At 44.2% G+C, this 12,665-nt stretch overlaps 1 protein-coding gene across 1 annotated transcript; it reads right to left on the bottom strand.

The window, feature by feature from the left end:
- Positions 1 to 19: 19 nt before the first annotated feature.
- Positions 20 to 12,337, bottom strand: LOC105208193 (UNC93-like protein). Its single transcript, XM_011177977.3, is given in 9 exon segments — positions 20 to 3,577; positions 4,067 to 4,204; positions 4,486 to 4,618; positions 4,731 to 5,110; positions 5,285 to 5,490; positions 5,913 to 6,156; positions 6,159 to 6,336; positions 7,958 to 8,300; positions 12,009 to 12,337. Coding segments are annotated over 8 exon segments (1,695 nt in total). The 5' UTR covers positions 8,153 to 8,300; positions 12,009 to 12,337; the 3' UTR covers positions 20 to 3,356.
- Between the last annotated feature and the right edge of the window lie 328 nt (positions 12,338 to 12,665).

Genomic DNA, 12,665 nt, shown 5'->3' with positions numbered 1-12,665 from the left:
ATTAAAGCGTCAATCGATATAAAATAAGATAATATTTATTATTTCATGAAATACAGATAATATATGCCTTTCCCCAATGCCACTGACGATATACATTCCTTCCGCCGCGCCTCGCTAGGACACTGAACGTTCTTGTCGTTTCCTCTTTTTCCCTCCCTCAGATAGCCCCTGTTTTTCCTCTCGCCCCTCGGGCGATCGGCCATGTTCCTCGACGAACCGGAAGTGAGCAAGTTTATTGCTGAGTAAAAAGTACGGAGATTTATCTGCGAGTTTTTTTTTGCGTCCTAGCGGTTTTTCTTTCCTTTCACACTTCCTCGGAACCTCGCGTTCTTCGTTCTCTTTTTATCCCATCGTCGTCCTGCGATTCTTACTCTCGATCAAGCGTAATACGATTAACTCGAACATCGGAAAACATGTATGAGGGGCATAAAAAACTTTACCGTAAAATGGGATAGGTTCGTGCCGACGGAAGCAGGGAGAAGGGAGGGGGCTCCTAGAATTTCTCCTAGAAGTACACAATCGAATCATGTTTCATTTCTGATTCGTAAAACTATTGTTAACCTTTAAGATACCATCATAAATCAGTTTTATTTAAATAACTTTTTTAACTACTTAGAGTTATTTTAAAAAATATGTAAAAACTTGTGAACATACTTTCAAGCTTTTAGAATGTGTTTATACTTCATTTTAGGAAAAAAAAATGTAATGTAATTGAATTACCTTTCAAATTTCGAAAAACTGCAAGTCCGACTCGGAATACCCTTGATGGTATCTTAAGAGCTAATCTAAACATAATTACCTATTTCCGGTTTAAAATTATTGTTTACATAAATCTAATTGGGTGACGAAAGTGCCATGTGAATCATGAGACGAAAAAAAGGGGGGATAAAATTTATCGATTTTTTTTTTTTCGTACGAAGGAATCTTGAAATTGTTTTCTTTTAACGCAAAAAGTGTTACCCCGTCAATGCGCTCTCACCGCATTCACGACGGTCGTCGTACAAACAATACGCTACGTCGCCGTCATGGGGAGGGATATGAAAACCAGACTCCGTTTCCGCCGGATGATGTATGTCAGTGATATGTTACCCCCAATCGTTCTAATTTAACATTCGACTCGCCTACACTTGTAACATTAAACGAGATAACACTTATTAATCTCCCTTAAACTTTACGCGATTACAGTTTCGCATTGCTTAGCTTCTAAGATCCGTAACAAAAATGTCAACTGACGATCTGCGAACCGGGAGACGATCACGATTGCCGTTAACACAATCAGGGAGGGATGTCCTAAATGTCTTGTAAATGGGCGTATTTCTGTGATTCGCCGCGCGAATGGCCGCATCGTCGTTTTTCTTATCCTAAAAAAAAAAAAAAAAAAAAAAACAGGTCACCCTTGGTAGTCTATTCGAGGGAGAATGTCCTCCCCGTCATCGTCATCACACGTGATTCTCGTCGACGAATTATAGTCATAAAAAAATCTTAGTCAAACTGTCACGATATCTAATAAAATCGTTAAAGGCGCTTACAATTAACGCTGGATTCGCCTCATCTGGGCGTCGATCTGTCTTCGACCTCGATGCTGAGATCGTGAATCCGACTTAGAGCTCGGTGCACGCGCGCGTGTCATTTCGCATGAGATCGGTATACAAAAGGAGAGGAGTCGTTTCGCTTTCAAAAAAATCGATGCGCCCGCAAGGCTCGTACACGAGCATCTACAATAGACAAAGGGGTGTGTGTATGTAAGGGTATACGTGTATATATATATATGTACATATACATTTATATCGGAAGGGAGGCGACTATACCTTGTGTAGCTTGGCTTGAAAGACATCAGGTACATCTCGACGTTTCGTTACGTCAAACGGCGATTCGTTCGAGTGATACAAAACGGTACGCTCGATATTAGAATACGATATATGTAGATTTACGTATGTGTGCACGTGTATACGCGCGCTTAGTTTCCCCCGCTATTCAGTCGTGTGCATCGATCGCACCGTAGCGGGAAAGCGTATTTGTGTACAATGTACATACACGTGTATGCACATAGAGTCCGTCATACACAGCCGTTCCATCCAGCTTCGGAAGAGCGATCCTCATTAATCGCGGCTCGAACGCGCGCCTGGCGAGAGCTTTAAAGCGTCCATCGATCGTCGCCGTCCTCGCTCCAAATTCGCGGGGAAGCGAGAGAGAGACGGTGAGACGGAGAGCTCTCTTCCCGAGAGTCGGGTGCTAAATAGGACATTGCAATATAGCTTGCAATGCTTACACGAGATACACCGGATATCGCGTTGAGGCTGCACACCTCGGTACACACTGAATTACACGCTCTCGCGACTACCTCGGATCTTCAGCCGCAAGCACAAGCTCAAGAGAGGTGTCTCTTTCTCTCTTTCTCTCTGTTTTTCTCTCGCCAAAGCATGTGACTTTGTTCTTCAAGTTTTATAATATCTTGTACAGCTCTGCATTGTAAAGCATTGCAAAATGTTGCTGCAATATTTCATGGTAAAATGTTCGTTTCAGAAATGTTGATACGTAATGTTGCAGCAACATATATAATATTGTATTAACGTTGCTGCAACATTACGTATCAATATTTCTAAAGCAGACATTTTATTGTTGTTACAATATTGTTGAAACATTAGTAGCAATATTTTGCAATGTTTTTGCAATACTGTGCTGTATGGGAGTCCAAGCTCCGTTTTTGAGACGGAGGAAGAAAGAGAGAGAGAAAGAAAGAGATTGCATCTCCGGCGCGTTATCCAAAGTGCATCGCACTGAAACGTAGCACTCGGCACGGTAGCATGCTCTCATTTCGTCTATCTAAGGACACGATGACGCTTGGGCATTAGCGCGTTCGCGAGAGGACGCCTTCCTCACGAGAGCGTGAAGATCGAGGAGCGCTCCTTCGATCCTTCGAGCACCGTATCGATGGCGCTCCTGCGACGTTCAGGTTCCGCGATGAGCAGCACCGGGTTCTTTGGCGGGCTATTATTATCGTCGCTGTCGTCGGGCAGACCGAAGTCGGTGCGGCAGGCGAATGCAACGCTGTTCGCCCTACGCCGCGTCTTGACTTTTAACGTCGCGCCGCCGACCTGCGTCTGATGTTGCTGCTGCTGCTGCTGCTGCTGCTGTTGTTGCTGCGGTTGCTGCTGCTGCGGTTGCTGCTGCTGTTGCGATTCCTGCGTCGTCAGGCCGCTGCTCCTGCGGCTACCGCGTCTCGGTATCCCGGTCCACGATTTTACCGTGGTGCCGGATGGAACGGCTCGTTCTCAGTCCCCCCGATGTCTAATCTCAGTCGTCGTCGCCGTCTCGACGCTGGTGGACCCGCGCTCGCTCGCGGTCGAGTCGCCTGGTCATAAGGGCGCCAGTGTCTTGCCGCGGCGGGCGAGACGGCTCTCCAGCCACATGTACGGCACCACCGCCAGGACCAGATTCACGGCGAGACCCAGCACGCGATAACGGATACACACTATACCGTGCAGACTGAGCGCGAGGGCCAAGCCGAGCCAGCGCCAGAAGAGCGACGTCGACAGCGGTCCCTGCCACGCGTTCGGATACAAGCCCATCACCAGCGCTGAAAAAGCAAAAGGTCGTGAAGTTTCTCTTTCCCCTTTCTTGGAGAATTATCATTCTTTTCGTAAGAGACATCTCGTTTCTTCGCTACCGACTCGTTACGTTTCCGATGGAATAAATATTTAAGAGCGGTGTAAATTAAGATATGCTATTTTTGACGTAGCCTCTCTACACGTTTATTCTTCCCGCGGATACAAAGACGATATCTCGCTTCGTCGCTTCTTTTGTCCCGTTTGCTTGTTCGATACGTTCGCGCGGACCCGCTGTGTGTGCACAATTGGCGAAGGCGTTCGCGTTCTGACGAAATGCAGACGCAGGTCGACAAAGCGGAGCCTGGAAATCCCTTCCGCAATTTCAGTTTAGCTTATCATCGCAACGTAATTCGCACTTTCTGCAAACCATCGATCTTGTTTGCGAGCCGCCTTCGCCCAAAAACAGCTTTGCTGCCTCTGACGTTCGCGCGCTATAGATCAAACAGGATAATACTTACTGTATATTAAAGTTTCCCAGATGGAGTTACAAACTCCCCAGGCAGCTGATATGACGTGGAAGAGAGCCGGATCGTCTCCCGTCGGTCTCCAGGTTACCAGAACCAGCAGAAGGCAGGCGTGGAAAGCGAAACCCACGACTGGAATGGGGAACAGAATTTGCTCCGTCTCTGATTCGCGATTAACACATTCGAATTAACATGGTCGGACCAGAATCACTAATCTATGTTTAATCATAAATGAACTTCACTTTTATGTTTTATTTTTGCTATAATTTTGCTTTTATTCATCTACTTATCTTGCAAATTTATTTGTCTTCGTTCCAATATTCTAAACCATTAATTTTATTTCATATATCTATTAAATGTTTTGGTCCGACAATGTGCTTACTAATGAAATTGATGCGTCAGAAGTCACTTACCCACGACAAAGTACCTTTTAATGTGCCTCAGGAGCATCGACAGCGTCGCAGCGGCCAGAGCTTGCAACAGAGCCAAGCTCAGGAAGCTTAAGGCCACTGCTCCGGCGCCGCCTAAGGCGCATACCACGTATGCCTTACAGAACAAAATACATTCCTTTATAGAACACTTGATTTTAAGAAAATACGCAGCAATCAGTTATTTAAGGAAATGTAGAAGATCACTCGTGTCGATTTGTCTCGTTTACCTCTGTAAAATCGGCATAAATGAAGCCCTGTTCCAGCCCGATGAAGATCGTGAGAGGCGTCGCGAGTCTGAGCTTTGGATCCTGAAACGCGCACTTCACCGACTTGAGGATGTCCTTAACGCTGGTGCGGTCGTGATTCGTCCGAGGCTCTTGCACCCTAGAATCGAGGAACGCGCAGGATATACCTAGACCGAGCACCGCCAAGCCGAGCCAAATGCTGACGAGGATTCTCGAGGTGCCCGGCGTCATGGTCGGCACGTAGAGGGATTCGTTGTAAAAGTACATCTCCTCCGAACAGTACTCGGCTCCGCAAACGTCGTTGTTCACTACGCTAGACGTCAGGTCCGTTAACCTGACGAGAATTGCAGCGATGAGGCAACCTGGGATCATAGAGAAATGATATTAAATAGATTAATCGAGAGGATATATGTATTAAATGTATTAAAAAATGAAGACATGAAGTAGGAATTATTACTCAATTAATTGACAACTTTTTTAATGAAGATTATATATGGATGTCAAAAAGATCGAGGAAAGTAACAACTGTGATGTACCGATGGCGAGGCCGATGTCTTCGGCCAGCTTGATTCCCCGGTTGAGTCTTCTCAGCAGGCATTCGCGTCGCGTCTCGTCGGGATCTTCGGGATCGACGCAAACCAGTGCCAGACTGCTCGCGGACACGTTAATGTGCGATGTCCTCGCCAGGAAGCTCGAGCTCGCGCAGCAGCCCAGCATGACGTAGCTGGGCGCGAGTATGTACCTGATGATGCGGAAGAGAAAACATCGCGTGTATATATTTTAAGATATTCTTCGCTTTCGTCCATTGTTCAATTCTTTCGTCAAATCGTGTCTCGGGCTAACATTTGGACCAGCTTAGAGAGTCAAAATTTAGAATTTGATAGCTTGTGCTATCGATTCGTTTAATCACTTTTTCTCTTTCATTAATCCTTTAGGTCCCAACCTTGGGACATATTGTCCCATCAAATACTCCAAGATACCGCATATGCCATACAATTCTCGTTTTATATTGATAAGTAGAAGTTGTCCGAAATAGTTATCAAAAGAAAAAGAAACAAATTGGGTCCCAAAGAGTTAAACCAATCGCAGTATATCAAACTAAAAACTTAATTATTCGATTGAAAGGACGCAGAGGTGCAGTGGTGGCGTTCGGATACCGCGTACCATTTGGGATACAGGTGCACGCCGACGAAGATAGCAGTGACCACGTGGCTCGCGATGATGGCGAGATTCGTGCCGAGCCGTTGCACGACGATGGGCGCGAAGCAGCTGGTGACGGCTGCCATCATGTAGAGATGGGCGAGGAGCACCGGGCCCATACGAGGCTCGAACGCGCCCAAGCCCGCCTGCAGCGGGAAAATGGGCAGCGTGGCGGCCGAGCAGCTCGCGTGGCCGAGTAGAAGGGCGCGATGTGGCGCAGCACGACCTTACGTGGTGGCCTGGGCCCGGACGGGGCCGCACGGACCGCCGCGATCAGTCGGCGCACCGACGACGCGCCCGCTGACGAGTTCATGGAGTCGCGACGCCGCCACGACAGCGCCGAGGTGCGCGTCGACCGGCAGGAGATTGGCGAGTACGCCGCCATGTGCTGCAAACGTGAAAAAGATCGAATAGAGAGACTAGACTACGGAGAAGTTCTTCTGCGAGCGTTATCGGATATCTAAAATCTCGTCTGACGGAAGAGTTATAATCGTCCACCGCGCGATGAAAATTAGAAACGATAGAACGCTCGCGAAGAACACTTAAATATGCGTACACGCGCGATCGTGACGCTTTTTTTTCCTCGTGTTCTCCCAGTCCGATCTCTTTGAATCTAAATTTAGCTCCAGCTTCAGATCCAGGATCTCTCGATGAGCAATGTCAAATCAGACTTTAGATCAATAGGTTCGAGTTTAAGCTTTGGTTTCTAAATCGTACACGCATAATGCTGTATCTTACTCTGAAATAATTTCAACTACTTAAATTGTCAGAATATTCTCTAAATCGGAATCAATAAAATCTTACTATCAGTAAAGTTTACTTTCCCATACAGCATGTAGCATAGAAAAATCATCGCAAAATATTGCAGCAATGGTAAAGCGTCTACTTTAAAAAGTATTGATACATAATATTGCAGCAACATTGCAGTAACATATAATAATATATTAACATTGCTGCAACTTCACATATTTCTGAAGCGAACATTTTATCGTTGCTGTAATTGCTGAAAAATTGTAGCAATATTTTGCAATATTTTTGCTATTCTGTGCTGTACGGGTTTTTAATGTTTTTTTTAATTAAAATATTAATGAAAACATTATTTTGCATCTTAAATTTACAAGAGTGCAAAAAATTTAAGAAGAAAGATTTTAAAATGCTCAAAATGTAAATTAAAAAGGTTTGATTAAATTTTTAATAAATTTATGAATACAATAAAATTTGTATTTTTTGTGCCTTTAATTTATGTTTAAAAACTTATACATGATAATTTCAAATTTCAAATTGTTCTTAAAATATATGTATGAATATGACATCTTGAAACTATATTTAAGATGGTTTTGAACATAACAACAGACTATGTGTATGTATGTGTGTGTGATTACTACTGTCTAAATTTGAATCAATGAAATCTTACTAATTTACAGTGCTATACTTATAATTGTGATCAATCAGTGATTATTCACCGTCTTTCAGTGATTCCGCTTGGGAGGGGGCTCTCACTGGTTGGAAACAGTATTATTACTGATCTCACTAATCAGAATCAGTGTATTATCACTGAAAGACAGTGTATACATGACTGATTGACATAGTTATAAGTATACCACTGAAATTAAGCTGTTCACTGTCTTTCAGTGAATAATACACTAATTCCGATTTAGAGAGTATAAGAGATTGAAGATTGAAAACAGAGACGTACAATAGCAATTGTCACAAATAGGTTCAAGATGTAAGAAACAATTGTTGAATTTGTTACCATTATTGAAAAAATGTAACAACGTTACCGTTATAGTAACTAAAAAAGAAAAGTAACGCCATTATCAGTCCGTCACTAAAAAAACCTGATAAAAAAACTGTGACGATAACGCGTTACTTTTCAACCCTGAATAATACCTTGAAATTCCGATTTAGAAGGTATTCATAAAAATTATTTCTCGTAGAGACATGATCGCGTTACGCTTAACAAAATCACTCGGAGACTCGACAATCGATCCGCGATGTATCGTCGATACCTCCAACATGGCATCGTTGTCGCTCAAGGTAGAATGATGATGCCCGCTGCTTCTCGCGCGTTTATGACTGTGCGCCAGCGGCGGTTGCTGCGGCGGCAATCGCGCCGGACCAAGACCGCCGAGTGGTGCTGGTTTGAACACCGGGCTCCCCAGCTTGTCCTTGGACAGCTCGTGAAGATTCGGCAAGGAACCCATCGTTATCACCCCGTTCGGCGGTTCTCTGTCGCTTCGCGATTACTCGTGTGATGCCTCCTCACGCGCGATCAGACCTCTCGCTCGATCTCATTACGATACGGGTAGCCACCGTCGCGATCGACGTTTTCCTCATCCGCGAGTTGGTCACCTAAATAAGAAGAATTCTTCGTACCGTGCGCAGCAATGCTGATTTACTTTCATGCGGATCAAATATTTCTTGTATCGCTCATCCGTCACAGCAACGATGTAACAAAAACTCAAAACCTTGTAATTTTTAATTACCTGAAAAACGGGAATTCTGATGAGAATTCAACGCATGGAGGTAGTGAGGCTTTTATTCATCTGGAATCAGTAGACCGAATCGTTACATCGAAATCGCATTTAAAATAGCATTATTAAATATTAATAATTCCAAATATTCAAAGTGGAAAATTTTATTTTTTTAGCCACGTCATTGTTGTAACAAATGAGCGATAGGTTGACTCAAAATATAGGACGAAGCTAAGGACGACTTTGCGATGTGAGATTTAGGTACAGTAACTTGCTGCATGCCACAGTCATTTTGTTTTTTCTTCCGTTTGAAGCTCTTGAAAAGGTAAAAATAAAATGTACAAACGAGACTCGATACGTTTTAAGATATAAGTCTGTCATTAAAGTAGCAATTAAGCATCCCCACGACGTTCTCCTTCGAACGTCAGATAAGGAGTCACTTAACGTCAAATAAGGAAGTTAGCCACGAGACTCTCGCATGTCTGCATAATTCAATTGAATACTCGTCACTCGCGCTAATTGCAAGACGGGGAAAAAAAGAGAGAAAAAAAGATAATAAAAAAAAAGAACGGAGGATAAAAATCGTAGCGGTCACCCGCGCAGCCTTGAACGAGAACTTGCCGAGTGAGCTAGCCGTCGGCGTAGATAAATGAGACGCACGGGCGCGGCCTTCGTTGAACGGTTATTCCGTCCAATCGCGGTAATCGGCAATCGGCGATCGACGACTAAAACCGGAAATTCAGACGAATGTAAATTTAACGAAACGGGTTCGCGATTGCGTCATTCGCGTTTTCAATCCACCTTTAATTCACCTCGGCGGAGAAGGGAGGACGAAGGGAGACTCGGGGTGAGGGAGGGGAAGAAGAGAAAAAATGTGAGGAACAGAACACCGGAGCGTGATCGCCACGCGACACGGCCGTCGCAAATGCACCGATTGTTATCTGCTTACGCAACGCGAGCCCGTAACGCAAGCACCTGCTTTACGACGCGCACACCTCCCCCTGACAACCCGCGCGGTCCCCGTTATCGGACGATCGGTGATTAGAAACGATCGGATTTACTTCTTGCCTCTATTCGCATTCTAATTTGTAACTGTCAGATCTCCCGGATTGGCGTCACGTTGGCTGAACTAATTGACTGGGAAACTTAGATGAGATCGAAACAATTTTCAAATTATCGCTCGTAAAGTATAACGGAATTTTAAAAATCACGAATTAGAATAGCTTTAAGAGAGGCAATTAACTTTCAGTTTGCATTCTCCATTAATTTTCACGTTGATGTCGCACGAAGAACATTCTTCGACTCACTATATGTTCCGCGGAAGAATTTTGTTCCGCGTATACGTGAAAACTAGCGCTCAAAAATGTCAGGTAGTCGAATAGTTTGGATAGTTTCAATCCCAAGCTCGAACTGTTTGAACTCACTTAAGATCCGAAAGTTCGAAATTATTAAAAGTCAAACATAAATTTTCTCTGAAATATTTTAGAGTAAAAAAATACTTGTAAAAAAACTGATCTTGTTATTTTAATGCATACTGCATCTTTATCTTTATTATTATCTGAATTATCCGAATTTCAGACATTTTGAGACTGCTGAAGTTCGAACTGTCCGAAATGTTTGAACTGAATGCTCACTTTTTTTATTTTAAATTATTCGAACAGATCGAGCATACCATATGTTCAAATTTTTTGACTGAACTCTACACAATGGAAAACTTTTAAATTTTGTATTTATATTAAAAACGGTCTCCATTAAAATTTTCAACATATTCAAATGTTAATTAACATAACATGATTATGTTATTTAAACATTTGTGTTAAGTTAATATTTAAGCATTTCTTAAAATAAGACAATTTATAAGCGAATAAACAAATAACATATAAAGAGTAATGTACAATAATCTTAAAACATAAAATAAAAAGTAAATGAATAAAATGTGTTAATATATTAAAATATTAATTTTAATGAAGAAACATGTTTCCACATTTCATTTCCAAACTGTGTCGAAATTTTTTGTGTTAATTTTTCACATAATATTTATATTACTTTCTAACATATTCATCTTGTATTAAATTAACACAAAAATTTGAGTGGACCGTTTGGGACATGCGATATTACGTCGAATTTAGTACAAATTTTCCAACTGTGTAGTAAAAAAAATAGTACCGACAAATGTTTCTTTCGGAAAGCGTTCGAATGAGCATTTACGAGATCACGAGATCACCAAGAAATTCTTGATTACTGACCGGAAAGTAATCGGTAGGTTCGAAAGTGATTCGGTTGGCTCGAGCGATTCACAGCCTATCCTTCGTACGATCGTTCTCGATCATAGATCTTGTCTGTTCAAACCTATCGATCTTCCGTTATTTCGTGTCGCACGCGAAGCTGAAACTCCCGACGAGTAGAAATATATCGTAATAAAAAACCAGCAGCTAGGTGGGTGTAACCAGTAGATCGAAGGTGAACCAGTTTTCACACTAAAACTACGCCCGGCAACATGCAACTCTCCGGTTCTCGCGGAATTTGCGGGAAATCCAGAAGGCGAAATCAGAGAGGAGGAAAAAGGGAAAAAAACAAGATTTAATTAAATCAGATAACGGATCTCTCTGCCGTAGGAAAATATCCAATAAAACGATTATTAACGTAACTCTGAAACTCGGACGCGAGGAAGATGACCGAGATCGATGACGAGGGCAGGTCGCGTGAGTTTCCCTTAGGGGGGAAAACGGGGCCCTTGATAGTCGCAGCTTCGGCCACCGGGTGCCCTGAAAGCACGACGGTCGCGCAGTGCAGCTGCATTCCGTGTGCGGTATTCGCTGCGTGGATGCTGAATGCATCTCGCGGCGTTGCAACGACGTGCGTCACAGGGGAAAATGCGGCCGATGCGACACGGTGCTGAATCGATATTTCGTTTTTCAGCACTGTCCGCGCTCCTGACCTTGGTTATTATTCTCGCGTCGGCCCACGTAACGTTAAAGCTGCCGATAATTACGTGGGTTTGCGCCACCGGACTCGGGTAAAACGTACGACGATTGAGATTGAGAAAAAATTGCTGCAAACCCATTACCCGACGAGGCCTCGGCGAGGCTCGGCAGCTAATGGCAGAGCTGAACGATAAAACCTCAATTCCTAAACTAAAGTGAAAAAATTGTAAAAGAAAAAGCAAAATAAAAGATAAGACTTGACGCTTAGTTGTCGAGATTATTCTGAAAAATATTGATAACTTTACATTCCTCCGGGTTTCGCAACGCCTCTCAATCGGAATATGATTATTTCAGCACGGGGTGACCTGATCGAAGAGAGCGGAGAAACCGCGCGCAAAGCGGGATTTATTTTTCACGCTACGTTACGCACGACGATAATGACGCGACTGTCGGCGAGCAGAGCCGAAGACAACGGGGTGATGCAGCAGTTTATTGTACGCACGGCCGAATATCATATATTTATAGATACGGAGGACGTTTCAGACGGAATCGAAGAGACGGCTTTCTGAGAAACGTCTCTCTCGAGGAATCGATGGGGATCGCGTAGCGTGCGATGGCGATGGAAAAGTGCGAGCTTTCGCGGGAGAGGGTGCGGAGCTTACGTTTTCGCGTTCACGCTGCTGTCCGACCGAACAATCGCCATGGTCCCCGCCGAGCTGGGAGCTGCCGAAACTCAGCCTGCTGTTCCGCACAGTGGGTCGTCACGCAGCGCGATCGCCCCTCGTGGAAACGAGATCCTCGCTCTCATCCCGCACGGCAAGCGTTTTAAACGATAACTACGACGCAAAATCGCAAACCATTAAATCCGCTGGTGCGTGACACTCGCGAGATCTGAGCGTCGGCGACTCGGCGAGCTACTCGCATTCCGAGATGTTCGACGTTAAGAGATCACCTGGGTGATCGATCAGTCACTCCTCGAAATCGAATTGATAAAGTGGAATTTAATATCGCGGGCTCGCGCGCGAACAAATCTGGAGCATCCACGAAGGGTTGGTGGTCACTGAGACAGACGTGACGGCGATGAAGTGGAGACGAGGGTCGATCGCGATGAATCACGCGCGGGTACCACTGTCATAGTCACTCCGGTGGGTGGACCGTTATTGTAACACACGGAACGTCGACACGCGATAAAACGCGTTAAACGCAAAGCATACGGTCAAGACACGCAACGCGAAGGGACACTGACACACGATCGACTGCTGTCGATCCGTTCGGGAGATGCGCGCGCGATATTTACGTTTCAGCGGATGCAACCGATG

The sequence above is a fragment of the Solenopsis invicta genome, chromosome 14 (assembly GCF_016802725.1).
Source record: "Solenopsis invicta isolate M01_SB chromosome 14, UNIL_Sinv_3.0, whole genome shotgun sequence".
In the NCBI taxonomy this organism is placed as follows: domain Eukaryota; kingdom Metazoa; phylum Arthropoda; class Insecta; order Hymenoptera; family Formicidae; genus Solenopsis; species Solenopsis invicta.
The sequence above is the reverse complement of the archived record's forward strand: the minus strand, read 5'-3'. Positions and strand labels throughout refer to the sequence as shown.